The 27,934-nt window shown below is 34.3% G+C and overlaps 1 protein-coding gene across 14 annotated transcripts in view; it reads right to left on the bottom strand.

Moving 5' to 3' along the window:
* dlg1 (MAGUK family member discs large 1) overlaps positions 1-27,934 on the bottom strand; it is a 1,569,679-nt gene that overhangs the window by 423,714 nt on the left and 1,118,031 nt on the right. For all 14 annotated transcript variants that reach the window (XM_072523856.1, XM_072523863.1, XM_072523859.1 and 11 more), the window contains one exon: positions 21,368-21,643. In XM_072523856.1, coding sequence (XP_072379957.1) covers positions 21,368-21,643 — 276 coding nt within the window. The remainder of the gene's footprint in view (positions 1-21,367; positions 21,644-27,934) is intronic.

Raw genomic sequence — 27,934 nt, forward strand, 5'->3', positions numbered from 1 at the left:
CTATATTATTCAATCTATGTTCAGAGGAAATATTTAGTAAAGCCTTGGAAAATTGCGAACATGGAATCCTTTTAAATGGAGGACGCCTAAACAACATTCGCTAGATGTCAACAGTCATCCGCAGATGACACGGTTATTTTTGCAGACAGTCTAAACAGTTTGCAGCAATTAATAAACAAAGTAAATGAAGTAAGTGAAAGATTTGGACCACAAGTAAACATATCAAAAACTAAATTTATGGTCATCAGCAAAAATAAAATTAGAGACGTCCAACTGCTTATCAAGAATACACCAGTTGACCGAGTAAAACAGTTCTTGGAACAATAGGGAACGAACAATGGGATCACTCACATGAAGTAAAATGAGAAGGCTAGGAGTGCATTCAACAACATGGCCAAACTCTTTAAACGCCACAACCTTAATCTGGAGATAAAAGTAAGGCACCTACGATGTTATATCTTCTCGATATTAGACTACATAGTTAAATCCTGGACACTCACTGAAGCGATGGAGAAGAAACTTTAAGCCTTCGAGATGTGGCTGTACAGAAGAATCCTAAGGATGTCATGGACCGACAAGATAACCAACGAGACTGTACTACGAAGAATGGGGAAAGAAAGGGAAATGATGTATACGATGCAAAGGAGAGAGTACGAATATCTCGGACACATAATGAGAAACAGCACTTAATACAGATTACTGAAAATAATCCTTCAAGGTAAAGTATTCGGAAAGCGAGGAATTGGGAGAAGAATATTATTTTTAAAAAACTGAGAAAATTCTGAGGAAAACGTACTTACATCACTTTAAATTGATCAAACCGTAAAACATCCAGTCAAAACAATGTTTTGGGGATGTTTTTTATACATGGAGGTTGGATCTTTGGTATCAATTAAAGGCTTGATGAACAGCCAAAAATACAAATCTATGTTGTAACAGGGTTTGGACACAAAACTCCAAAAATGTCAGCCTCACGGTGGAACGATTCTTCAACAGAACTCTGTTCCCTGCCACAAGTCAAGGCACATGATGGAATTTCTCGAAAATAAGAAGATTAATGTTTTAGATTGGCTCGGTAATTCGCCAGACCTTTATAGTTTTACCTTTATAGTTTTGTCAAAATATAATTGTTTTCTAAATAAACTGTTTTTTCATTAAAACAGCCTACGATTCCATTATTTCGCACAGTACTGCATACCGCAAAACAAAACGTATGGACGGAAACAACCGGCGGTATAAATTATTCTACAAAAGTTTTTTGATGTTGATTGATCCAAACTATCCTGTTTTACTAATACACAAGGGTCACTCAACTGATATGAGCATGGTTAAGAAACATATACCAGGCTCTCGAAAAATTTCCTCAACTAAGCTTCTCATAATCTTTCAATCTAGGTTTTTTAACCCATTGCCTATATTTGGTAAATCTAATTTTCTTATGGTATAATGGCACATAGTTCGTCATAAAGAGATTGACGTGCGCCATATGTTCTCGTAACTTGCTTTTTCTCTTGGTCACCAGGTAAAGCAACGATCGGCGGACATCTTCTAAACGTAGAACTTTACCAATCCTAGACTGCTGATCCTTTTCTAATCGATCAAATTTTTTGTTAGATACTGAAGAAAATAGCTGGGAGATGTTGAGTTCTTGGGTAAGACAATAAGCTATAGAGGCATCTTCTTAAACGAAGTTTCTTTAATCATTTCTGAGGTTTCGTTAAATGTTTCTTCAGTTTCTCTAGTAGTTGCTTCATCTGCTGACTGGAATCAAAATATTTCTGGGTTTTGTCCCTTGTTGACAAGCACTTCCTTCTTCTTCTTCGGCTTTTCCCATTATGAGTCAGGCCGTTTTCGTCCTCCACAGCACTCTATTCTCCCAGTCACTTTCTCTGGGGTCTCTATCTATCATAGCATTTCCGACGTATATTTTCCATCTTGTAGCAGGTCTTCCTCTCCGTCTTCTTCCTGGCGGATCCCAGTTTAATATTCTTTTCGGCCACCTATGCTCTGGCATTCTTTGTACATGCCCGTACCACTGCAGGGCTCTGTTTTCCAACTTTTTTGTAATTGAGCATTCATCTGTTCCATATTTCCTCCGTTCTTATTCTATCCGCTCTTGTGATTTGTAGACATCTTCTCATAAAGTCCAGTTCAACTGTTCTTATTTTATTTCGTATTGTTGTTGTCATTGGCCATACTTCCGCTCCATATAGAGTAATATTCATCACTATGCTTTGAAAGATCCTCTTTTTGTTTTCTTTGGTTAGAGTGTTGTTCCATATCACTCCATGAAGTGCTCTTATGGCTTGTTTTCCCCGTGCTATTTTCATTTCTATATCTTTCATACAAGTACCATCTCGGCTAATCATTGACCCTAAATACTTAAAAGCCTTAATAATCTTCTTTAAACCTTAAAACTCTTAATAGTCTCTTCTTCTAAACTTAAGTTCAAATCTGCAACCTCGGGTCCAATACATAAGTATTCGGTCTTGCACATATTTATCTTGAGTCCCCAAAGTTCATATTCTTCCTTTAATTTCCTTATCATATATTCCATATCCTCCCTGTCTTGTGCAAAAATGACTTGATCATCTGCGAAAAGTAGTGAATGTAATATATTCTCTTGTACTGGTAGCACTTACTTCAATCGTTATTAAATAATATTTTTAGAACCATTTGTGTCTTCACTAAGTTCCTCTAACTGCTACTGTAACAGTTTCATCGTGATATATTTCAATATCGTTAACAAAAGGTCGAGCAGTTAACGCATTCCGATTATTTTTTTAATAATCCCGAATAAACTTTTATGTCTCTATTATTTAAATGTCTGGGGCACAATTTACTTTATTTAAACAACTCGTTATTTTTCCGCCCTTGCTGGTAATAACTTTATGGGATAGATTTTTAGAAGGTTCCGTTTTTTTCTTTACTTTAATTTTTTCTTTTTGAAGTTTGTTAAGCATAGCAACGTTTCTTTACTCTTAAAGTTATTTCCCGAAGTTTTTAAATTTAAAACTAAGAGTAACCTCTTAAATTTTCTTTAAAAGAAAGCTGCGATACTTAATATGGACACTACATTAACTTAAGAGATATTGGGATCGTAACAATTATATTATTATGGTCTAAAGCTTTTAAAATATCCGCAGAATAAGATATATTGAGAGATGAAAGAAATAATAAGTTAGACTTACTCACAATCAATTTAATTTAACTAATCGGACGACCGGTTTCGCTTTCTATAATATGCAAAGCATCATCAGGTCACGATACAAAGTTAAAATGCTGAAAACAATAATCCCATATTAGGGTGTTGTCTAATAAAGATAAAAAACATAGGTAGGTGATATAAATTATATAAATTACAGTAATTATGCCAATATTACATGTCTGTGGTTTTATAAATGAATAAAATTAATAATAATAAAATGTTTAAGCAGACAAGGTAAGACCCACAAATTGGTAACATCGTCTATTAAACTGTAATGAATCAATAAATAAATAAACATTACTTACATGCCGGTACTCTATTAATTGATGGTTGAAAGAACATGGTTCAAACTATCTTGGATTGTTGATTGGAGAATTCAGGTTAACTATTGTAATTGTTTAACGGTAAACTGGGAAGTTCTTGAGGAGACAGATTTTATCCAATGAAGTAGAGATAGGTGGAATGTATTGTTTGTTTTATGAAAGTAATGTTCTATACCATTAATTTCTTTAAAGTTATTTAAGTTTATTCTAGAGATATATTTATGAAATGTGTGTTATTTATTGAGATTTTATGTCAACTGTCACCTTCCAGAACAAAACATAAAATCTCAATAAATAACACACATTTCATAAATATATCTCTAGAATAAACTTAAATAACTTTAAAGAAATTAATGGTATAGAACATTACTTTCATAAAACAAACAATACATTCCACCTATCTCTACTTCATTGGATAAAATCTGTCTCCTCAAGAACTTCCCAGTTTACCGTTAAACAATTACAATAGTTAACCTGAATTCTCCAATCAACAATCCAAGATAGTTTGAACCATGTTCTTTCAACCATCAATTAATAGAGTACCGGCATGTAAGTAATGTTTATTTATTTATTGATTCATTACAGTTTAATAGACGATGTTACCAATTTGTGGGTCTTACCTTGTCTGCTTAAACATTTTATTATTATTAATTTTATTCATTTATAAAACCACAGACATGTAATATTGGCATAATTACTGTAATTTATATAATTTATATCACCTACCTATGTTTTTTATCTTTATTAGACAACACCCTAATATGGGATTATTGTTTTCAGCATTTTAACTTTGTATCGTGACCTGATGATGCTTTGCATATTATAGAAAGCGAAACCGGTCGTCCGATTAGTTAAATTAAATTGATTGTGAGTAAGTCTAACTTATTATTTCTTTCACCTTTTGAAATGGACTCACACAAGCAACACATTCATGATATATTGAGAGATTTAACTAGAAAAAAGAAAAGAAATGTAATTAGCATTAAATGTCTACAAGCTTCATTATACGGTAGTAAAAATTTTATTTCAATCTAATTCTTGACTACGCTCTAAAAGTCCTTTTCAGCACATTTAACTAACAGTCCACGTCCTCCTTTAAACGTAAAACTCTCCAAAACAGTTCGCTGTGTTCATTTGTTTCAATTCAGTTAAAATAAACGATTAGAACAGATTCGTCGGTAGAGTAATCGTTTTTAGGTGCAAATAAAACAAAATTTAATGGATCCTTTTAGTACAGGGCAAAAGTAAGCAAACAACTTTACTACCTACCTATCTAAGTCGGTATGTGAAAAGAGGGAAGTTTTCATCGGATTTATACTGGAATTGGACGGCGACTAATTTGATTGTTAGTTTCAGGGAAATGTTTCGTCGGAAGCTTTTCTTTTCCGGAGATAAACAGGACAGGTCCAACTTCGAGGAAATAAAGGGTGTTTTTTTAGAGGTATAGAAATGTAAGTTGGTAACACTTTTTTAACTGTCGGCCATTTTGACAGCTGTCAAGTGATTTATGTTAAGTTTAGTTTGGCAGTTTAGCATGAATAGACTTGACGCCTAAACAACGCTTCCAAATTGTACAATTTTCCATTTTATGGTCAACGTAATAGTCTATCAGACCAAGTAATTCGATTAACCATGGAACGTTTTTGCACCACGTTTACTCTAAATGATGATATGCATCCAAAGACATGTTGTATAGTGCGTGTACGGAAGAAGTTGTTGCTGCTGTAGAGCGTGGCATACAGAAAGACCCGAACCAGTCTAACTGCCATCGTACACAGCAATTGGATACGTGTCCATTCACTTTATGGAAGATTTTATGTAAAGATCTTGCGCTTACAAAATCTAATTCATGCAAGAATTGAAGGTACATCATCATCTAGCAAAGCGTAGATTCGGTGAGTGGAGACGAGATTGCCGTTAATTCCGATTTTCATAAGCAAATTTTGTTTAGCGATGAAGTTTACTTTTGGTTGAATGGCTGTGTTAACAAACAAAACTGCTCTATTTGGAGTTAAGATAATCCTCAAATGTGTGTTGAGAAATTATTACATCCAGAAAAACTGACTGTTTGGTGTGCTTTATGGTCTGGTGGAATCTGTGGACCGTATTTCTTCAAAAACGATGCAGGCTAGAACGTTATAGTCAATATAACAATCAAGAAGCAGTAGATTTGGTAAACGATGTTACTAATATTAAGGATATCTTTGTTACTACTACTACTACTAAGGATTTCCACAGTTTTCACTGTCTTCCTTTACTCAACCGTTTTCTCCAATTTTCCCTGTCATTCCAGTCTCCATCTCGCAGGGTTGTTTTCTCCATAGCCTCGTCGATTTCATCTCTGAATGACCTTCGGGGTCTTCCTCTCTTTCTTCTTCCAATCGGGCTCCATTCTGTGATTTTGTTTATCCAGCGTCCTCTGTCCGCTCTTCTGACGTGGCCGTACCAGGATAGTCTCTTCTCCTCTATATAGTCGATTATGTCTGATTGCACTCCCATTCTCCGCTTAATCTCTGCGTTTTCAATTCTGTCTCTTTTTGTAAGTCTACAGCTTCTCCTCAGGAACTCCATTTCTACTGCTCTTATTCTACCTCTATTTCTCTTGTTTATTGTCCAGTTTTCGGACCCATATGTCAGGATACTTCTTGTCAGGGTATTATATTCTCTTTTTTGTCTTTATCGTAATGTTCTTATCCCACAACACTGAGTTTAGTTGTCTTATACAGTTTCTTGTTTGTCTCAGTCTGTTGTTTATATCTTCTTCTGTTGTTCCCTGGTTCGATATTATGGTTTCTAAATACTTGAATTTATCTGTTCCATTTATTTGTCTTCCCTCGTCTATCTCTAGGTTTCTCATCCTTGTTTTCTGTTGTTAGGTATTCGGTTTTCTCTAAGTTTATTTCCATTCCGTTGTTTTTATATTCTTCTTCTAGTTTTCTGAGCATAAAGCTGAGATCTTCTTCATCTTGTGCGATGACTACTTGATCGTCGGCAAAACTTAAGGTGTATAGGTATTCGTCTCTTACTGGTATGCCCATTCCTTCGCACTTTCTCCTCCATAGTTTGAGTGTCTTTTCCAAGAATATTTTAAACAGAGTAGGGGACGTAGCACAGCCTTGTAGAAGTCCTTTTGTCGTCTTACATGGATTGTAGGCTTTATTTCCACATTTAATAGCTACTTTGTTTTCTTTGTATAGTGCTTTAACTGCTTTTATTAGTGTTTGTCGGATTCCGAGATCATTCATTGCTTCCCATAATTTGACTCTAGGTATTGAGTCATATGCTTTCTTTAGATCAACAAAGGCCAGATGGACCGGTCTACCTTTTGCCATTTTCTTCTCTATCAGTTGTTCTGATGTGTACGTATGATCTAGGCATGATTTGCCTACTGTGAACCCTGCTTGGTCTTCTCCAATTTTTCCTATTATTTCAGTTTCTAGTTTTTCCTTAATAATTTTCCCGTAAAGTCTACCTACCGACGATATTATACTAATTCCTCTATAGTTTTCACATTTTTTCCTGTTTCCTTTCTTATGTATGGGTGTGATGTATGCTTGTGTCCATTCCGCAGGTATTTCTTCTCCATTTAGTCCTCTTTCGAACATTCTATGTAGCATGCGGAATAACTTTTCTGTTCCGTTTTTAATTAGTTCGTTTGGTATTCCTCCGGGTCCTTTGGCTTTTTTGTTCTTCAATGTCTTGATTGCTCTCTTAACTTCTGCCAGGCTTATTTCTATCTGGTCATATGCCCCATTTCCTGCATGTTCTATATTCTCTTCCTGAAATTGAATATTTCGTTGAAGTGCTTTTAATATTCGCCATGATTCTGAATTTCTCGTTCCTCCGATATGTCGTTCTATCTCTGTGCATGCTTGTTCCCATCGTTCGTTCTTTTCATTTGTTACTCTTTTCTTTACCTCTCTGTTTTTCGCTCTATATAGGTCTAAGTCTTCCTGTTTTTTGGTGTTTAGGTATTTTATGTGTAGTTTTTTCTTTTCTTTTATGCATTTCAATGTGTCTTCCCTTAATTTGATATTCTGATGGGTGTTCCTTTGGTCGTCTTCTCCAAGAGCTTCTAAGGCCGCTGAAATCAGGCAGGTTTTTATGTGTTCATGCATTTCATCTAACGTGTCATATCTGAATTCTTCTAGTTTTTGGTCTAGTCTTCTTTTGTATAAATCTTTTATTGATTCTTCCTGCAATAGATGTAATTTGAGCCTCTTTTCGTTTATTGCCGTTCCCGTTGTAACAATCGATGTATGTTTTTGTTTTGTCCAGATATAGGGGAATTCCATCCATGCCACCACAAGTTTGTGATCTGTTCCACACTCTGCCCCTCTTTTCACTCTGGTGTCTTTCACTTTGATGGAGCTTTTGTGGTTCATGATAATGTAGTCAATAATGGATCTTAGTTTTCTTGTCTCTTGAGTCCATGTGTATGTGTATGGATATGTGTATGGATATCTTTGTTGCTTCTCCTGAACCTGATGTTTTGATAGACGAAGATTCCGGGGTCGAGGGCGAAGGAGGTGTAATGTATGTCTCTTTGGGACTGTGGGACATAATATAACATAAAGCTACTTACGATAGGTTTTATTATGCTTTATAAGGATATATAAATTAACATTATTATTCTTGTTCACATGGAGTCCATAACCTAAGTGTGCTATCCATGTCTGGTTGTCATGTCACAGCTGTCACTTGTGGTTCAGTTTACCAAGTGTAACGTTGCCAAGTATATGCGTACATGAGAATCATACATAACAGGAGGAACAGCAGATAACCTGAATGACCAACTTATGGTGGATGCTGGAGTTAGATTTATGCATCGAGAGATAGATATTAAAAGTTTTGAACAAGTCGGTATGGTTCGTACTTGTATAGGAGATTTTAAAAGTCATCAGAAATGTTTCCTGTCTTCAGATTATTCTAAATTAAATATAAATCCCCTTTGGAGTTGTGTCGGGACAATATAGATGAAAATAGAGCGCAATATAGGATAAATGTGCACAGAGAAAAATGGTACTTGCCATTTTTATCACTCAACGACGAGGCCGACGCCTCATGGACATATGTATACACAACGCATGGACAATATGTTGAAAGTGTCGAAAAACAATTTTTCAGTTGAATTTTCGTAGATAAATAGGTCAATATTACTTACTAGGGTACAAAACACCACAAAAATCATCAGGTCCACAGATTTCTATTGGAAAGCTGTTAAATAGTAACCTCCGCTACAACAGATATGATCATTTCATTGAGAAAATACCTGAAGGGAAAAGAAGAAAGTGCGTCGGAAATGGTTGTACTAGTTTGGGACGTAAAATGTGCAATGTTGTACTATGCACTGCTTGCTTCAGATCTTTCATTATCAATAGAGACCGTTAATTTTTTTCTTTGTAAGTTATTGTTTGAATATACTTATTTTAGTTCTACTGCTGTATTACTTTCTTCTGAATCATATTATGAAAATATTGGTTAAACAAATACGCTGCGTTACCATATGATAACGGGTTATATGTAAAAAAAATAAGACATAGGAAGGGCAGAAACTCTTTTTTACTTACGCCCTTTTTTACTTACGTAATGCCTTTTTAATATGTTTTTCGAAATTTCACGAAAGACCACCTAAAAAAGTTCTGGGCACTAATGGGTAATATTTAATAATTATCAAAATACATACTTTGTATTCCAATTAAAATGATACATACTTCCTCTGTTTTAATTTTATGGGAATCATAACAGAGGGACAAATACACTTAACATACCAAATCGACGTTTAAAAAAGTTCATTTCAACTCGTCATTCGAATAAAAAAATTTATAGGCCTATATACTTTCCGCCCCCTGCCAATTAATCATCTCTTGCAGCTTTTTTTCTCTAAATGACGGATAGCCTAGCGTAATATCTCTCATCTAAAATATATATCACATTAGGAGGCATTAAATTTCTTGGGTGATAAATTCACGGGGATGAAATTACTGCTGGCCAACGAGGGCTCAAACTCCCCTTGCAGTATAAATTTACAACCTATAAAGTTTAATAAGCGTTTCTGTAACATGTAATCCTCCACCATACTTCTTCTTCGACGACTAGCGAGAGATAGGTGAAGCTGTATAAACTGTGGCGTTCGTTAATGGGAAAATGAGGACAATATATAGAGAGATTATTAGGAAATTTTATTTAGATCAATATATAAAACTAGAAGCATATGTTTTTAAGTATTTAATAATTTTATATATAGTTTTATAGTTAAAGGTTACGGCTTGTAAGTAGAATCTGAAGGAGCGTTAAAACATAATAATTCACATATGGCATAATATAATTGCAAAATTAATGAAGGCCAATTTGAACAAAAGTTAACGCCTTGCAAATGCGTAGCTGACTTAGCTTCACGTTCAAAACACACTTCTTCCTTTTCTATATCATCGTAATACACATCTTTATAGATATAAAAGTGTTGGTCACTTGATGGTTAATTAGGCCATTCGTTACATAGAAAACTAACTTATAAATCGCTTTTACACGTTGCACCACAACACCATCCAACCTAAAAGAAATCTGTCCTTAATTGTCATATCTATCGGGCCATTCCTATTTTTATGATCTGAACATTATGAAAGATAAACCATCCTCTAGAGACTAATGACTAGAGATTTAGTGAGCGCTACCATAAAGGAAAGAACCGAAAAATGTAGAGCATGTCATAAAGACAAAAAAGGTTGTCTTACCGCTGAGAGAAAAAATGCGTCTCTCTACCCTGGCCCATCAAAAACAAATACGCACTTTCAGGTCAAAAGTAGATTTGGACAGGCGTTCGAGTTTCTAAATGTATTTTGTTTTGTGAGATCAGTACAAGAGATAAGAGTTCTTGATATTTTTCGTGACCCATTCGTATTGATAAAATTTCTCTTGATGATCGATTAAATCACGAAATAAAGTAGCAAATTCGCTTTCCGCGTTTCCTTTTACAAGTTTCATGCACCCATTTATTACGCTTCCTTTTTGGAAGTTTATTTTGTTAGTCCTCTTGCTCGCACAAAAACCTAACAGCAGTAATTTTTGTATCCATATTCCATGAAATATGTAAATCCACTGACTGAGCTCATGTAATTTTGCCGATAAATTAACATCCGGTAAGTTGACGTCCGGTTCGGTCAAGTGCGAGCGTACATTAAACGGTAGATAGCTCATTTAACACCTGTAGCGATAGGACATATTCATTTAATCCAGTTATGAGATATAGATGCAGTCAAACAGGATCTAGAGAAAATGGGAGTGCGACAAAGGGAATTACTGGCACAGGACCGACAAACATGGAAGGCAATAGTAAACGCGGCAAAGACTCACGAAGAGTTGTAGCGCCATTGATGATGATGAGTTATAAGATACATTTATGTTGCAAAGAGACACGATGGTTCCAAAAACTTGGGTATTTCCCCCCATTTTTTTCGGTCCCTCGCTTTCTCTCTTATTCCTCACGCCTATTTCTCATATTTCTGGCTTTACTGCTTCCAACCATTTCTTCTTTGGACATCCTCTTCTTCTTTCCCCATTTCTCCCTCCTTCAGTATTGTTTAGCTTTCCCAGATCTCTATTTTCTTTTCTTCCTACTGGGTTTTTTTTGGGCGTGTTCGTTACGGTTACTCCTAAGTATTCAAATTATGACACTTTTTTAAAACTATAGACAGTCTCTGCTTCTTTCATTTTGATATATTTGTTGTCTTCTCTCATTTCCATATATTGCGTTTTTGTTCACTTCTTTTTCAAGTTTCTGGAGAACTTTTTCAAAATGTTTTTTTATTCTCGCTAGTATCACCATATTATCCGAAAAAGCTGAAAATCTCAGCGGGGATACCACATCCTCCTGCACTTTTGTTATTTTTTAGGTCTCTCATTATTTCTTTGAATTCATAAAGTTGGTTCCTAGCACGTCCCTTCTTCATCTTCTTGCCAATTCTCATTCCCCGCAAGCTCGTCTTGTTGGTCTGCATTTAATATATCTTCAAAAGATTCCGCCTATCTGTTTAATTTTCTGTTGTTTTAACTAGAAGTAAGCCTTCTTTATTTCTGTTATACTGTGGATTATTCTTTGTAGTTTCTCTGGATTTCTTAAATTCTTTACCTCTTTGTTTATGTAGGCTTCTTCTATCTTTTTCAATTGCTTTTCTAGCTGGTCTCTTTCTTTTTTCTGCAAATTCTTTTTACTTCCCTTCTTCTTCTCATAGTTTTCGATCGCATTTTGGGTATTTTCTTTATCTCTTTGTAGTTTTGCCCTGTTTCTTCTCGTCAAAGAATTCCTACATTCTTCATAGAACCAGTCTTGCCGTCTTTTTATATGCTCTTTTCCTATACACTCTTCCGCTGCTTCTGACATTGCTGTCTGTATGATCTGCCACTCTTTTTCGATATACTGTTTGACTGGATTCTCTAGTCTTTTTATTTATTTTTTCCTCTAGTCTGTTTACAACCTGCTTTTCTTGAAGGCGTTCTAATTGGTAATTTAATCTATCTCTAACAGGTTTTGGAATTATCGGTAGTTCTTGTTTTAGTTTTGCTATTATGAGTGTGTGGGCCTGCGTAGCGCAAGCGGTAGGATGCTTGACTCGCAAGCCGGTGGTCCGGGGTTCGAATCCCACTGCCAGCAAGAACATCTAGACATTTTAAAAATGTCTATAGGCCCCAGGTCGACTCAGCCTGAATAAAAATGAGTACCTTGGGTAAAACCAGGGGTAATAATAGACGGTTGAAGCGTAGCACTGGCCATGTTACCTTCCTTGTATACCGTAGGCCCTAGATATAGCAGACTACCCTGCTATACTCCCAAAGCCGCGACAGCGGTATAAAACGGGAGACTATTATTATTATGAGTGTATGGTCACTGTTGGTATCTGCTCCTCTGTAACTCCTGCAATCGATTACTACCTTATCATGTTTGCTTTCAACTAGGACGTAATCTATCTGATTTTTTATGTTTCTATCGGGAGAAGTCCATGTTACCTTATGAATGTCTTTGTGATCAAACCTTGTGCTTCATTTTGTTCTCTGTAGCAAATTCTATTAACCATTTCCCGTTTTCATTTCCTTATGTAAACTTCGTCCCCCTGTTATTCTTCTATATATTTCCTCTTTTCCGATTTTCGCATTCATGTCAACAATGATTATCTTTATATCGTATTTCTGTATATTCTCTATTAGGATACTTACCTTTTCATAAAAATCTGTTTTGGTTTCTAAATCTTTATCTTTAGTGGGTGCATGTACATTAATGATACTTATCTTCCTACACTTTCCTCTTATTCTCAAGTAAGATATTCTGTCTGATATTGGTTGAAAATCTACAACTGCTTTATTTACTTTTTCCGAAACCATTATTCCCACTCCAAAATATCTCTTGGTCCCCCCACTCTTGAACAGTGTGCTCTTTCCTATTTTTATTATTTAATTTCCCAGTTGATTCGTTTTTTCCAAGGCAAGGATATCTATTGTAGATTTTTCCATAATTTGGTCTAAGTTTCTTAAAGACCCTGCTCATAAGTACCTCTCACATTCAAAGGGCAAATTTTTATTATGTACTTGGATTGTTGCCCTTCTTTTGTGTTTATTTTTCCGTTTTCATGGTCGTATTCCTTTGCCTTACCGTTTCGGTATCATATCTCCCCGGTTGTTTTTCTTCTACTAGTTTTTTGGCATTTTTTTTTGGTATTTTCTTTTAGTTGTTGTTTTTCTTCATCCCATTCCCACTCTTTCCCATTCACGAACAACTTCTTATAGCCTATATTTGTCTGTTTTCCTACCTATACTTTTTTCTTCCGTTGCTATTTTAACTATTCTTTCTGTATTTCTTTTTCTTTTGATGTCAGATTATTATTTATGTAGGTAGATGCGATTTTTATGATACTTCAACTTACTTTTCCTATTTAGTATCTCAATTTTATCCGTGAAAGTTTCTGTTTCTATTGCATAGAATGTTTCTCCTAATTTTGTTGGATTCTTCAGTTTTATTTGCCCCTGCAGTTCTTGTAATATGAATGTTTCCATGCTTTCTTTTAGTTTTTAACCATCATTTTTATCTATTTTTAAACCCGGTATAATCAAACTTCTCTTTTTACTTGTTTTCTTCAGTTGTTCCATTCTGTCTTGTAATTGTTACATGTCGTTTTTTAATTTTCTGTTTTCCTCCTTTATCTGTTGAAGTTGTTTATTATTTTCCATTTATTCTTTTCTCATTTGCTTTATTTCATTCATCATTTCTTCATTTTTTTTCATTAGTTGTTGCATCATTTTAATCATGACATCCTCTTTCTCTTCCTTTCTCTCGTGTCACTTTTAGAAGGTGTACGCTTTGTCATTTTACTTCTTTTAAAATATTCATCCTGGTCTCTTTTCCTGCGTTTCTTTTTTTCATCTATACCTATTTCGATTCCTGTTCCTTTGTCAGTTCTATTCATTTTCCTATATTAATAAAACTTTTTAATTAAAATAACAATTATTATTTATTATTTTAATTTAATTTAATTTTAATCTAACTTTAACCTAATTTATTCTAAGGCCGGATCGTGATTTTTGTAATAAAATTATGTGGCTTTTATTTTGATATTTAATTTCTTGTCGGTACTAATTACTTTCTTATCTGCCAAAAAACGCGTAGGAATGCTTAAGCGGGGAAACCCCTCGGACTTTCGGAAAACATTCGCCAAAACCCGTTTTTTAAATATTTCACACAATTATTTATTTGCTCAAAACTTGTTAAAATTATTAAAATAGTTCTATCTTACTTGTTTGATGGTATTTCCTTTATACAATACTATCACCTGTATGCACTAACTTTTAACACTTATTTTTTAACTCTGTTACACCCGGCAAAATAGCGGAAAGGATAGAAGACAGATTAAGTTGTGAGATAGTATGAGATAAAGCTAGTTCTTGACGTGGCTATGTCACTTCAGTCATAATTATACGGATGACCTCGAAAATATTTTATTTTAATAATTTCTGATGTTAGAATAAATGATTGAATAAATTAAGATATATTATAGTAAAAAACATTAATTATTAGCGATTTTAAATTATAAATCTTTAAGTTTATTTAATAATAAAAATAACTTAACTGAAATATTTGATTAAACTAAAGGTAGGTATGTTCTATCCGAAAACAATTATTGTATGTGGAATTGGCGTAATAGTTAGAGACGTGGTCTAGTGACAAGAAGATTGAGGTTCAATTCACACAAAGGAAAAAATTTTTGTTTTACTAAATCAAAAAATAATAGAAAATATGATACATATTAGGTAAAAAGTTTTCGAAAAACTCATTATTTACAATTTATTCTTATTCCAATGTTAAAAAATAGAAATACAAAATAATTCAAATTCAATTTCAGTTTTACAGTCTTCAGTTGTGATTGCAAAATAATCCGGTTAAGACTGTTTAATGCCAAATCCATCACTAAATTCTCAGTGTTAATATCAATTCCTCTGTACAGGTAATGATTTTCAAAACAATTACCAACGTTTTAACGGTCGAGGAAAAAGTGCAAATTGTTGTCTGGCATGTGAATGGATTATCAGACAACATGATTAGACAACAATTTGTAAATATGTTTTCAAATAGGCCGGCTCCAGCACGATCAACAATTCAGTCTATTATACGTAATTTTTTTACTTATGGATCCGTGTTCACTCCAAGAGGAGTTCGTAGACGAAGGGAGGTAAATCCAGATTTGGAAATAAGGGACACTTTGATTTGTGCAAGTATTGAGCGAAATCCTACCCAATCAACATCTCGTATCGGAGAACAATATGAAATTTCAAGATTTAGAGTAGGTAAAATTTTGAAAAGACACGGATACCGTCCCTATAAACTTCATAAATCCAACGAACAATTCCATGGGGATCAATATAGATGTTTAGAATTTTGTCAAACTGCAATGGAAATGTCACATCAAGATGAACATTTTTTAGAGAACGTTTTGTTCACCGATGAATGTACGCTTTCATTGCAGGGCCGTCACAATTCAATGAATGCTCGGTATTGGCCTCGAGGAAATCCTCGTCAGATTTATGTCGCTCGTACCCAGCGTCCTCGAAAAGTAAATGTTTGGGAAGGCATAATAGGGAATCATGTCATTGGTCCATTTTTTATGGACGGTATGTTGACTGGGCGGAAATACTTGGAACTTCTGCAAAATCAAATTGTCCCAGCCCTTTGTAATTTACCAATACCTTTCAATTCCATATGGTTTCAACACGATGGTTGTCCCGCACATAATTCTCGCATCGTCAGTGAATATCTCAGTGCGACTTTTCCTAATCGATTGATTAGTGGCCACAGAGATATTTTTTGGCCTGCAAGATCACCTGATCTTGCACCTTGTGATTTTTTTATGTGGGGATATATCAAGTCCAAGCTATATGGAATTGAAGACGATAGGCCTAATTATCTTCAAGAATTAAGAGAAAAGATCTCTGATTCAATGAGAGGTATTAGTCCAGAAACATTAACTAATGTTAGACGAAACTTTTATAATAGATTGGGTTATTGTTCTGCTGCTAATGGAGGCTTATTCGAACATTTATTGTAAATACATTTCATTAGAATAATTTTTTTTTATTTTTATAGAATTTCTTCCTATTTAAATATTTTTGGAAGTACATTTATTTAGAACGTTCTTTTATGTTTGAAGAATTACTACTTTATTTTCGAAAGTACGACATTGTTTTTTCAATAAGATTTTCATGTTTTACTATAAACACTTCTAATAAAAACTGAAATAAATGTCTAGTGATTTAAAGCAAAACGATATAATATCTGCATAATTTCAAATTTTTAAAAAAGTAAAACCTTCATGTGGGATTTGAACCCTGAGCGCCTGCATGAGAACATCATGACTTGAACTCTGATCCATCAAACTGTTATATTTCTTTAGTGACAGTTTGGGTTATTGTTCTGCTGCTAATGAAGGCTTATTTGAACATATTGTAAATACGTTTATTTACAATATTTTTTTTATTTTTGTAGAATTTTTACTTATTTAAACATTCTTTAAACGTTCTTTTAATTTTGAAGAATTTTTACTTTATTTTCGAAAGTACGACGATACTTTTTTTTTCAATAAGATATTTATGTTTAACTTTAAACACTTCTAATACTAGTAACGACTGACATAAATGTTTAGCGATTCAAAGCAAAACAATCTCTGCATAATTTCAAATTATTAAAAAAAAAAGACAAAGAAAACCACATGTGGGTTTTGAACTCTAATCGTCTGCGACGTCTGTGTCGAATTCTTACCACTAATCCACGAAGGATTGTGATTATTCCGTGACAAGAGTGTATGAAACTCCTCACATCATAGTAGAAATTATTCTTGGTTAATAATTTAAAACTTTAGATTAAATAATTACTATTAATTAAATTATTTTCTTCACATTTTTGCTTTATTGTGGTCAATCAGTTTTTACTTTATGTGAAATTAAAAAATGGAAATACGTCACACATACGTTACACATAATAATTATGACCGAGGTGATTTAGCTCGAAGCTAACGTCTAAAGGTGTGAGACTATCGATAATGGTAATGTAAATTATAGGTTTCTACCGATTATTTCCCACCTCTACGAGTTTCATCTCTTTTTATTTCACAAGGTAACTGTGTTTTCTATCTCTTACGTTAAAAAGCCGGGTGGTAAGACACTCATCACTGTATACGTAAACAAAAAGAACATGCCGATATTCAGTCGTGGACATACAAGTAGCCAAGAGAGTAAAGAATAAAAAAATCGCCGAGAAACAAGCAACTGAATTTAAAATTTTCATTTATTTACACAATAAGCTAGTTCCCTTGTATAAAAGGAATCATTTCCAGTTTTATATATACCTAAGAGTCAGTAACGGAAAATGCACTCTAAAAAGAAAATATCGATATCCAGTAGTTGACATATCAATAATCCAGGGAGTAAAAAACAAACATACTCAAATGAATTTAAAATTTCTTTGAAGAAATTCTTTACTGACATTCCTTTTTTCAAATCAACCATTTGATACAATCCCCTCTTTCTATTATAAATCTCATTCAAATGTTGTCAGAGTACTAAACTCAACTTCTCGAAATAATTTCATAACTCGGCCTTAAACAAATGAGTTCGTCAGTTATCAAGAACTTCGGATTTTTCTGAGACGTTCGACTGTTAAATTGATACATCAATTATGAAAAACTTTTTCTCGGTGAGCTTTCTTTCTGCCAGAGATTAAACAATATTTCATTCGAAAATTATGGCCGAGTGGAACTCTTTGGGAGAGAACTGAAAGACGGACGGCGAGGAATTTAATTAGCTAATAGCAAAAATTTAATTATCTAGTTAATAGTTCTGTTGTCGATCTTTAGGAGAACTAAAGTAATTTTAGATGCGGAAAGTTTGTCTAGGAAGAATTATAGAGTAATTGTAGACAAAATTTATGTGAGATCTGTCCACGACTGTGAAATATTATTATGATTAAAGCTACGATTTTGAATATTACAGTCGTGAAGACATTAATTATTAGAGGTTCGTTTTGTGAAGAACTAGCGAAGCGTAAAACAAGATTGTTACAAGATTGAAAGTTAATCAAAAAATAAGATGACGAAATATGTGGTAAATAAATAAATGTCTTTATTTCCAAGCTTACACCGAATCACGGTTACTGTGATACCAGGCGGTATCTGTTTTGGGTTGGGCAAATCGTACATGATCCTATTTTTTTTGGTTTGATCGTTCGAAATATTATTAGAAATGATAATTTCACAATGCGGACCCTTCAAAATGTGGGCTAAATTTTTAATTAAACAATTTGTGAAAAAAAAATTTAAAAAATTCTATTTTTTCCCGTTTTTGTTACTACATCTCGGCAACGATGCATTTTAGAAAAATGTTGTGAAGACAAAAAAGATTTGCAACTAACTTTGTAACTTAATCAAACTATTTACGTACATAAACATTCTAGGCCCTTTTGGGCTTTGGTTGGGTGTGCTTGTTTCAAAATGCATATACAAGCTGTTTATATTATCTTTAAAATTAAAATGAATTGGGCAGCTTCCTTTAATAGTTTACCCTCGTAAGGAAACGAGCTCCGACAAAGAAATAAAATGAAAAATTGAAAACAGAGCTAACCTTTATTATTTTGTAACCAACAAAAAGTTATTAAAAGATTCTAGGAAAATTACGTCATCAGGGAAAAGAAATAAACAGTCTCTGTTTAGGTATTAAATTGCAAATGTCATTATACGAAACTAAACTTGAATTCATTTAGTGATTATGAATGGAAAATACTTGAAAATAAAATCATACTTTATCAAAAATTTCGAAATTCGTTCACATAAAAAAATTCTATATTATATAGTATAGAAGATATGTATAGAAGATATTTATGTAATTAAAAGACCAACTGTAAATCACATCCCTGTTATTTAGTTCATAGATAATCTTCACTGTTCAATAAAAAAATATAAAATTGGTACCATTTGAATTATCCAAATATTTGTGTTTATTCTAGAAAGGATATAATTTTTACCAACTAGGTACTCAGGTTGGGATTTCAGAACCTTGAATTTATTGGCAGCAGAAACATACATTCACCATAAAAATCTATAGGATGGGGGTGGCAAAGCAAACATAATATTCTACAAAAGGCACTTATACCCAATAAGGATACTCCTGCGAATTGCTGAGGGTGTCATGTAATGGCGGTCAATTATACATTCTAGTCTCAGAACACATACCATAAATCCATAGCTATTTATATAACCTCGGGCCAATAAACATAGTTCTGGCAACTATTAATGCTCCCGTTAAGGGTCTAAAATAAATATTTATTTGAAATATAAAAGAAAATAGAAATTTTTCGGCTTACCTCGTCAAGAGATCACTCAAACAAGATTTCGTCCTGTATGCTGGACGTTGAAAGAGAGAAAGGAAGGCGAGGTAGTGATGGGAAGACCTGGTTCGTTTCGGTGACTCTGGTCTTTCAGGTCAATCATTAAAATAATCCGTTCATAAAAATCCGTTCATATGAACGACTAATTAAATTTGTTGTGTAATGGTCAAGTGTGTAGAGTTTAATATTGTTATGTTTATGAATAATTCTGAAAGTATATGAATTAATGATAATGCAGGACCCGTACATAAAGATTCGTTCATTAGAACGACTTTAATTACATATATTGTTGTTGTGTATTATGTGACATTTTAAGGTTGACATTTAGATTTATATTTCTCAAATCATCTTCAGAAATCATTAAAATATAAAAAAATACTTGAAACAGTTAAGTAAAATTACAAATTCGATATTATTATGTTTATGAATGAATAATAATGCAACAATTAAAATGGATTTTAGTTCCTACAAATTTATAAACAAAAAATAAAATACAAAAAGTACTTTAAAGAAATGTGAGCACATCACGTTGAACAAAAATAATTATAAATTTGCGTTTACAAGTAAAATTTGTGAAACTTTATTACTACTAAATCGATTTCGTTGATCTGTCAAAGTACGTCCCGCTTTTGAAAAAAATTGTTCTGATGGAACCGACGTAGCAACAATGCAGAGTTTTTTCTTGGCCAACTCAAACAGATGGGGATGAATATAACGCCTTTGATCCCACCATTGCAACGGATTGTCCTTTCGGATCAATTTCGGTTATTGCTGACGCTTTTGGACTATTTGTTTGCACACGATTACTTATTTTTTGTCAAAAGCGGCCCATAATGATTTTTGTGTCTCTTCCACACCATGATCTTCGGTTTGTGATGTAGGGTTTATCGAATATTGGTCTTTAGTTAGACTTATTATTAAAGCAGTCACTTGCGTCACTAAAGATTGCTTTGCCTGTTGAAAAGCGGATTCATTGTTAAAGCCATGCCTTTTAAAACGAGGATCTAATAAAGTGGCTTCTGCATATATTTTATTTTCCTCTATAAGGTTTTGCTGCGTAGGGGCTTCCTCGTTCCAATTAATTTAGGAGCGCCATGAATTAACCGATTAATGTGTCGATATCACACAGTTCGTTTCGTAAACACTATACAGCGTCATTCATAGTCATAGGGTCATTCGAACGATAGTGTCACAGAACGTGATTGTATCAATCACGGGTCTTCGAAAGGATTCGATCTTTGTGAACGGATCGTTCGTGACCTTCTCATCACTCGCGAAGGTTAGCAGAGCTCGGTAACACTCGCTTTTAAGGCCAAAGTTGGAACTATTATGAAATGCAGTTGGAACCTTGAGGTAATTTAGATGCTTCCGCACTAGGCGCATAGATGGCGTGAGCAACATTAATGTCAGTCCAAAACTCGAAAGTTTAAAAAATAATCAAAATTGATCCACTAGAAGCAGAGATAATTGGAATTTTTAAGCGAGTCGCTATTTTGAACGCGTGATTTCATTTTCGCGACGGCTGAAATTACTATCCCCACCACTGCCTCTCGTCGATTTTTCTGTATTTTTTAAGATCTAAATCAACATTTTAACCAGATTACACATAACAAAAAAGGTTAAAATTCTGATCTACTAAGTACTTGGCATAACACAGGTATTTGTTTAAAAAACAGAACTCAAACCTTCGTAAGAACTAATTGAACAAGTTCGCCACTCTCACCATTTTTGCCATTTTCCCTATTTTTTTCGTTAACAATGTTCTATAATTTTTTCTACGCAGTTTTAAGTTTATGCACTGGTACATTGAGTTAAAAGAAAAATCAATTATCTTTAGAATGGTTTATAGTAAAAGGTTCTAATACTAATTTTAAGCAAGGTACAGTTCTTCAAACACCTATAAAAACATCCCTTACTTACCAATTTAACTGTGTTGCCGGCTTTCTTGAGCGCATCGACGGCCATAGCGTGTGGTACGTCAACGACGGGTACATCGTTGACAGACAGAATGGAATCATTGACCCTTAATCTGCCATCGCTAGATGCCGCCCCTCCGGGTATTAACTTGGTGATGTAGATGGCGGTGTCGTCGCCGATGTGAGGATTGTCGGTGCCTCCAGCAATGCTGAAGCCGAGGCCTGCTCCTCCTCGTTCGAGGATGATTTCTTCGTATTCCCATTCATCGTCACCGTTTACCTAGAACAAAATACAAAATCTTTAAGATATATTCCAAGGATAATATAACAATTACCGTTGTTTAAAAATATTATATTTTATACTTAGTGTACGACTAGCTTCAGCAATTCTTTGAGATGCAACATGAATGTTTGAGGACAAAAGTATGATGCAATCGGCAGAATTTAAATACTATACTTGGCGTTTCAGGTTTTTAATATTTCATCTATATAAATTTTATATAAGGGTGGCGACAGGCAGTATCCTTGTCGAAGTCCTTTATCGATTGAATAGTTTTGTCCGACCTTGATTCTACATTCATTGTCTTCGTAAAGTGATTTTACGGCATTTCTGTAGGTTTTATCTACTTGGCTGAGACACTATTAACATAGGTTTTGCAGTCTCAAATAGAAGCATCAGACCTGATGCTACAACCTCCAGGCATTGGGCACCAGATTTATGTGAGAAAAGGCCAAAAACAACCTTCAATTTTTTTAAATGAGATCGTAAGAGTAGACCAATCAACAAATCAGTCAGTAGACAGCCTATGGCCAGACCATCCTACAACATCCTTAGGAGATAAAGAATTCTCTTGTTATCGATCTTCGCTACCCTTTTCCATATTTGTGTTGTACCTATTCCTCAAGTTCTCGCCCAGAAAAAGGCTGATACGAGAAAGGGTAAAGCCCTAGTAATAACATTATCTCCATATAAAAGCGAGTTAGAAATTGAAGAAACAGAAAATCAAAAAGGGGGCTGCTATTAAATTCCAACAAAAAAAAACGGAAAAGAGGAAGTAAAAGAGCTAGACCTACCAGGTGCAGTCACACCTGAAAGTATAAAAAAATCTAAAGCAATACCGAATCCAAATGTTAAAAATCAAAACATATAAAAGTATAATAAACCTTCAGCAAGCAGCCAAGAATACATGTCGTCATCGTCTGAAGACCAAACGGAAGGAGCAACCAAAGTTAGTGAAGGTTGGACCTAATGTTTTGGATGTCAAGAATGGGCTCACAAAGAGGAGACATTTTTTATGTAACTTTTGTTCTCATATACATAACTAGTCAAATGGTCTTCTTTCCAATGTTGTCAATAAAACATAAAAACGCCGATTTTTAAGTCTCTGACTACTGAAGATATTGTTCTTTGACGAATCTATTGACGAATCTAGCCTAGTTAATTATACTTTTTAGTTAATTTTATACAAAAAATTCTTCTTCTTCTTCTTCCTCTGCCCTATCCGTTTCGGACGTTGGCTATTAACAAGGCTATTTTGACTTTGTTTACGGCACCTCTGAACAGTTCGGTCGATGTTAGTCCGAACCATTGTCGCAGGTTATGAATCCATGAGTGTCGTCTTCTTCCCGGTCCCCTCCTACTGTCGATTCTTCCTTGGACTATTAACTGTAGCAGTATGCCTCATGACATGTCCGAAGTACTCAAGCTTCCGTTTCTTTACGGTGAAGATTATTTCTTTGCTTTTGCCTATTCTCTGCATTACTTCCACGTTAGTGATGTGGTCTGTCCAGGATATCCGAAGAATACGGCGATATATCCACAGCTCAAAGGATTCTAGTTTCTTCAGGGTGGCTTCCGTTGTGGTCCATGCCTCTGCTCCATAGAACAAGACCATGAAGGCATCAAGAACACTGTGTCAAGAACACTTGACCAGTCTTAATTTTAGTTCCATTGAGATTTTGCTTGTGAACCACTTTTTCATATTGTTGAAAGCGTTTCGCGCTTTTTCAATTCGTGATCTTATTTCTGTTGACTGGTCCCATTTTGTGTTGACTGTGGTTCCAAGGTATGTGTATGTCTCCACTTGTTCTATTTTTCGGGTTGTTTAATGTCAATTGCATCGGAGGTTGTTGTGTTCTGCTGATGAGCATGCATTTAGTTTTGGTTGTATTGAGTTCTAAACCATATTCTTGACTTGCTGTGTGTATGCTTTGCATGAGTCTTTGAAGCTCGTTGCAGTCATTTGCGATAATAACTGTGTCGTCAGCATATCTAATATTATTCATTACCTCTCCGTTTACTTTGATACCCTCCGAAACTTCTCCCAGTGCTTCTCTGAAGATTTGTTCAGAGTATATATTGAACAGGAGCGGCGAGAGGACGCATCCCTGTCGTACACCCTTTTTAATATCTATCTTCCTACTGTGTAAGTTGCCCATCTTTATCTCAGCACTTTGGTTCCATTAGAGACTGGTTATTATGCGCAGATCCTCGCCATCAATATGCATCTTCCTGAGCATTTCCATGAGTTTATCATGTTTGACCTAGTCAAACGCCTTGGAGAAGTCGATGAAGCACAAGTGGACGTCCTTGTGCATGTCTCTGCATCTTTGAATTAAAACTTGCAGACTGAATATCGCCTCTCTTGTGCCCAATGCGCTTCGGAATCCGAACTGTGACTCCGATATATTTGCTTCGCATTTGTTATATATTCTATTGTGTATGATTTTGGTGAAAACTTTGGTAATGTGTGATAATAATACAAAAAATTGGATATTGTAAACCTATCCCGTTTTGTTTAACGCTGGTATGTAAAAAGGAGATATGTACATAGAACAAGAATGGTATCCCGTTTTGTCCAACTCTCTCTTCTTTTCTTTTATTTGTTTTTCTATCTTTGCTGTCCACCAATATGGTTTTTTGTTTTTATAATTTATCTGATCATTTTCCCTTCCAATGGATTTTTCTGCTGCTAGGTGTATTAATTTGTTATTCCTTGTATATCTTCCGCTTCTGATGCTAGTCTCAATTTATAAAGAAAAGAGGTTGACATCTGTAGGATACCTTTTTGATTTTATGTTTTCACCCTTATTATAATTTCATTATGTGTATAGTTGAGCTTATAATTGGTGGTCTGATCCACAGGTAGCTTTTGATTGACTCATCATTGATCAATTACATATTCTATTATTGATTTAACTGGTTTTTTTATGTATATTTATATACCTAACGTTTTAAATGTGTACAAATGCTGTGTTTACATCTAAATCAGTACCTAACCAAAAATTCCTTTCCAATTCTGTACATTATTAGATTTAACGAAAGTTGTGATGTAATCATCAAATTTCCTAAAAAAAGATATACATCTAAAACAATATTTTGACTATTCATAGTATTCCAAAACAACGTTTGTGATTTATTGTAGTGGATTGTTCCCATTCGAAATTATTAGAAATAAAAATTTACAACATACTACTAATTACGTGATAATTGATTTACTACTAAGCCTACACTAGGTTTGTCAACAATGGTCCAAATTTAAACACTAACCATGTTTGAATTTTAAATTTAAAACTTGAGTGTAAAATGGACAGGGCGTTTTAGCATTTGGCATTCCAAATGAGTTTATTTAAGTCCAATCAATAGAATAAACATTGGAAATAGAATAATATTGTATTACGCTTTCAACACGACAAAATCTATACAATTAACAATTTGATTGAGGTTATAAATGGTTAGCTGATAATGTACATTAAATCAATGGGAATCGATTAGCTGGCAGGTGTATAGTTGTTAATAAAAGTACACAGAAAACGAATTTTAAATTTCAATAATACTGTATGTGTTGAATATTAAATCTAAAGTTTAAATATACTGTGTAAGTCAACAAATTGGAATACATTTTTTTACACTAGTAAAAATTTCCAACTATGCTGAAACCATTTCTCTTGTATTGTTCCGAAGCTATTTTCTTATTGCATCTTAAAGCAATTACTATTTTAATAAGAATAAGCTACACCCCCTGAAATTAGACAAAGTAATTGGGGGCACTGGCCACAACTAATTGATATACCAAATGATCGAAGATATCACTCTAAAGCTTGCAAAAGAAAAACATCTGCAAAAGGTGCAACGAGCCGCTGTGTCCATCGTGCTTTGTACATTTTCATACCATTTTCATACCGCTGACGCTTCAGCGATTCCGCAAGTGCATAGTGACCACTAGAGTGGACGGACTATTTTTTAGGTTTTAGGAAATCATCATTTAGGATTTCATGTTTTTACACTTACTATACTATTTTTTAATGTTAATTTTTAATAGTTCGCAATAAAATAATTGTTCTAAAAAAAAAAAAATCATTAAAATTATGCAGGATTTCTAAATTTTCTGTATGTCATAAAATCGGCAGGTTTCGGGAAAATTAGAGCTAAAACGCTCCAGAACCAAAAAAAGTCGCAGAGGGAAACCGTGTCAGACTCGACCTAATGATACCCAAAGTTTGGAGAGAGTATCAATCATAAACGGTTTTGCTGACAGGTAGAATACACTAACTAAAAGATCTTTTTTTTACTTATAAATTAATGTGTACAAATAGAAGCCATAACTTCTTACAAAAAAAATGTTATTAAACTTTATAAGGAAGACATTTTGTTAACGTACCATATTGTTGGGAACACTTGAATAACCATTTTTCACCTCACAGCCCATTTAGATTGCGAGCGCACTGTATAATAAATACTATACTCAATTTATAAAAAAAAACAATCGCAGCGCGATATTAAAAAACTGTTGTCAACATCCGAGAATTTTAAACACTGGTCAACACACTGACACACAAAAACTGGAAACGAAAAATGGTGATAAATAATTAAATAAACATACAAACAAACATTTAATGGAGTGTTACGGACATTCGTTTTTTTTTTAGTTTTTGAGTTACGAAGCAGACAGACACATTATTTATTATGTAAGTTATTCTTAGACAATTCTGTATAGAATCCAAACAGGTTTACTATTTTTCTTACTATTATATAGTTAAGAATATTGTACGAAAAGATTATTTTTTTGTTGCGATAACGTTTCTGATCTTACAAGTTTTTTATTGGGAGTTTATAGAATGCTCAACAATTGATAAGGAACAAAGTAGTATTTTACGCCAGAAATAGTCGGAGTTTGTAAACATTTAATATAATTAAAATAATATTAATATATTGACTTTGTTATCAATTTTAAACTAAATAAAATAAATTTTTTTATTGTGGTCATCCGTTTTTTTTTCTTTTTTTTTTACTATCGTCAGCAAAAAGTTGTTAACGAAGGGTTAATGTAACGTGAAGTGGCTCAACGTTTGGGGTTTTCAGAAGTGTTGTAAATAGAGCTTGGAATAGTTATGTCACAAATGGTATAGCCCTCATATGTTCATTGTGAAGAGTGACAACGGAGTACCAACCCTGTTGATGACCGATATATGCGAATTATTGCTAGACGGAAGCCAAAATATAATGCTTCTCGCATCAACAGAACTTTGTGTAACGCCACTGGAAGAATAATTTCAAACCAAACCGTTAGAAGAAGGTTGTATATGACTAGCTTAAGAGCAAGAAAATGTTCATCTCATCCAGTTCTAGCCAGGGAATAACGCAGATTGAGAAGATGAGAAGACTATGAGCTGAAGAACACCATAACCAGATTCAAAATAATATGGCCATACAAAAATTCGTATGGCCGTAATTTGGTTTGGAAAAAACTGGGAGAAAGGTATAATGAACATTATAGGGTACCTAAAACTGCTTTTGGGGAGGCTCTATTTGCGTTTGGGGTGTTATTTGTTTTGATGGCCGCATCGACTTAGTGGTTCTTACAAATGCTACGATGACGGTTCAGAGATACGATAATGCCTCTCCCCACCCTGGAAGAATTGTGAACAAAAGATTACAGGATAACTGAATTAACAGAATGGAGTGTCCTGCCCGGTCACCAGATGTGAACTGCATAAAACATGTCTGGGCCGCTATACCACGACGACTAAATGTGTTAGATAATCCTGTGAATACGCTTTAAAAGTTAAGTGAAGCTGTGAAGTACATATGGACAACGTTGATCAACCATGAAAGTGGAAGCAAAACGAGGACTGGATAGATGACGCACGTCCTGGTTGAAAAATTTAAAGCAGTTGAGTGGAAAAACAACAGAACTGCTGCGTAAAATGGGCCACGATCATCGATAATACTCTTAAAGGATGAGGCACACGAAGAAGAAAAATAGAAAGAGCAAAACTGTCTAGTGCATCGATGGTTCAAACTCTGGTTAAAAAACCAAAAGGCTAACGTGGTATTATAAAGTCCAAATGGATCTGCTACTTAGACTGGAACACGCTGGTATATCGGATCGACCTATAAATGAGTAGTACGGCAAGAGATAGGGGCTTACGTCTCGGTGTTACTCCATAGATTACTACCAGACGTAGCAGACGAGCGTGTATCCTTAAAAAACCAAAATATTGAAAAGACAAAGACTTGAGTATATATGACATGTGGTGGGACGGCAAAAATACTTATTATAACAACTCC

Source organism: Diabrotica undecimpunctata, chromosome 2, assembly GCF_040954645.1.
Source record: "Diabrotica undecimpunctata isolate CICGRU chromosome 2, icDiaUnde3, whole genome shotgun sequence".
Lineage (NCBI taxonomy): Eukaryota > Metazoa > Arthropoda > Insecta > Coleoptera > Chrysomelidae > Diabrotica > Diabrotica undecimpunctata.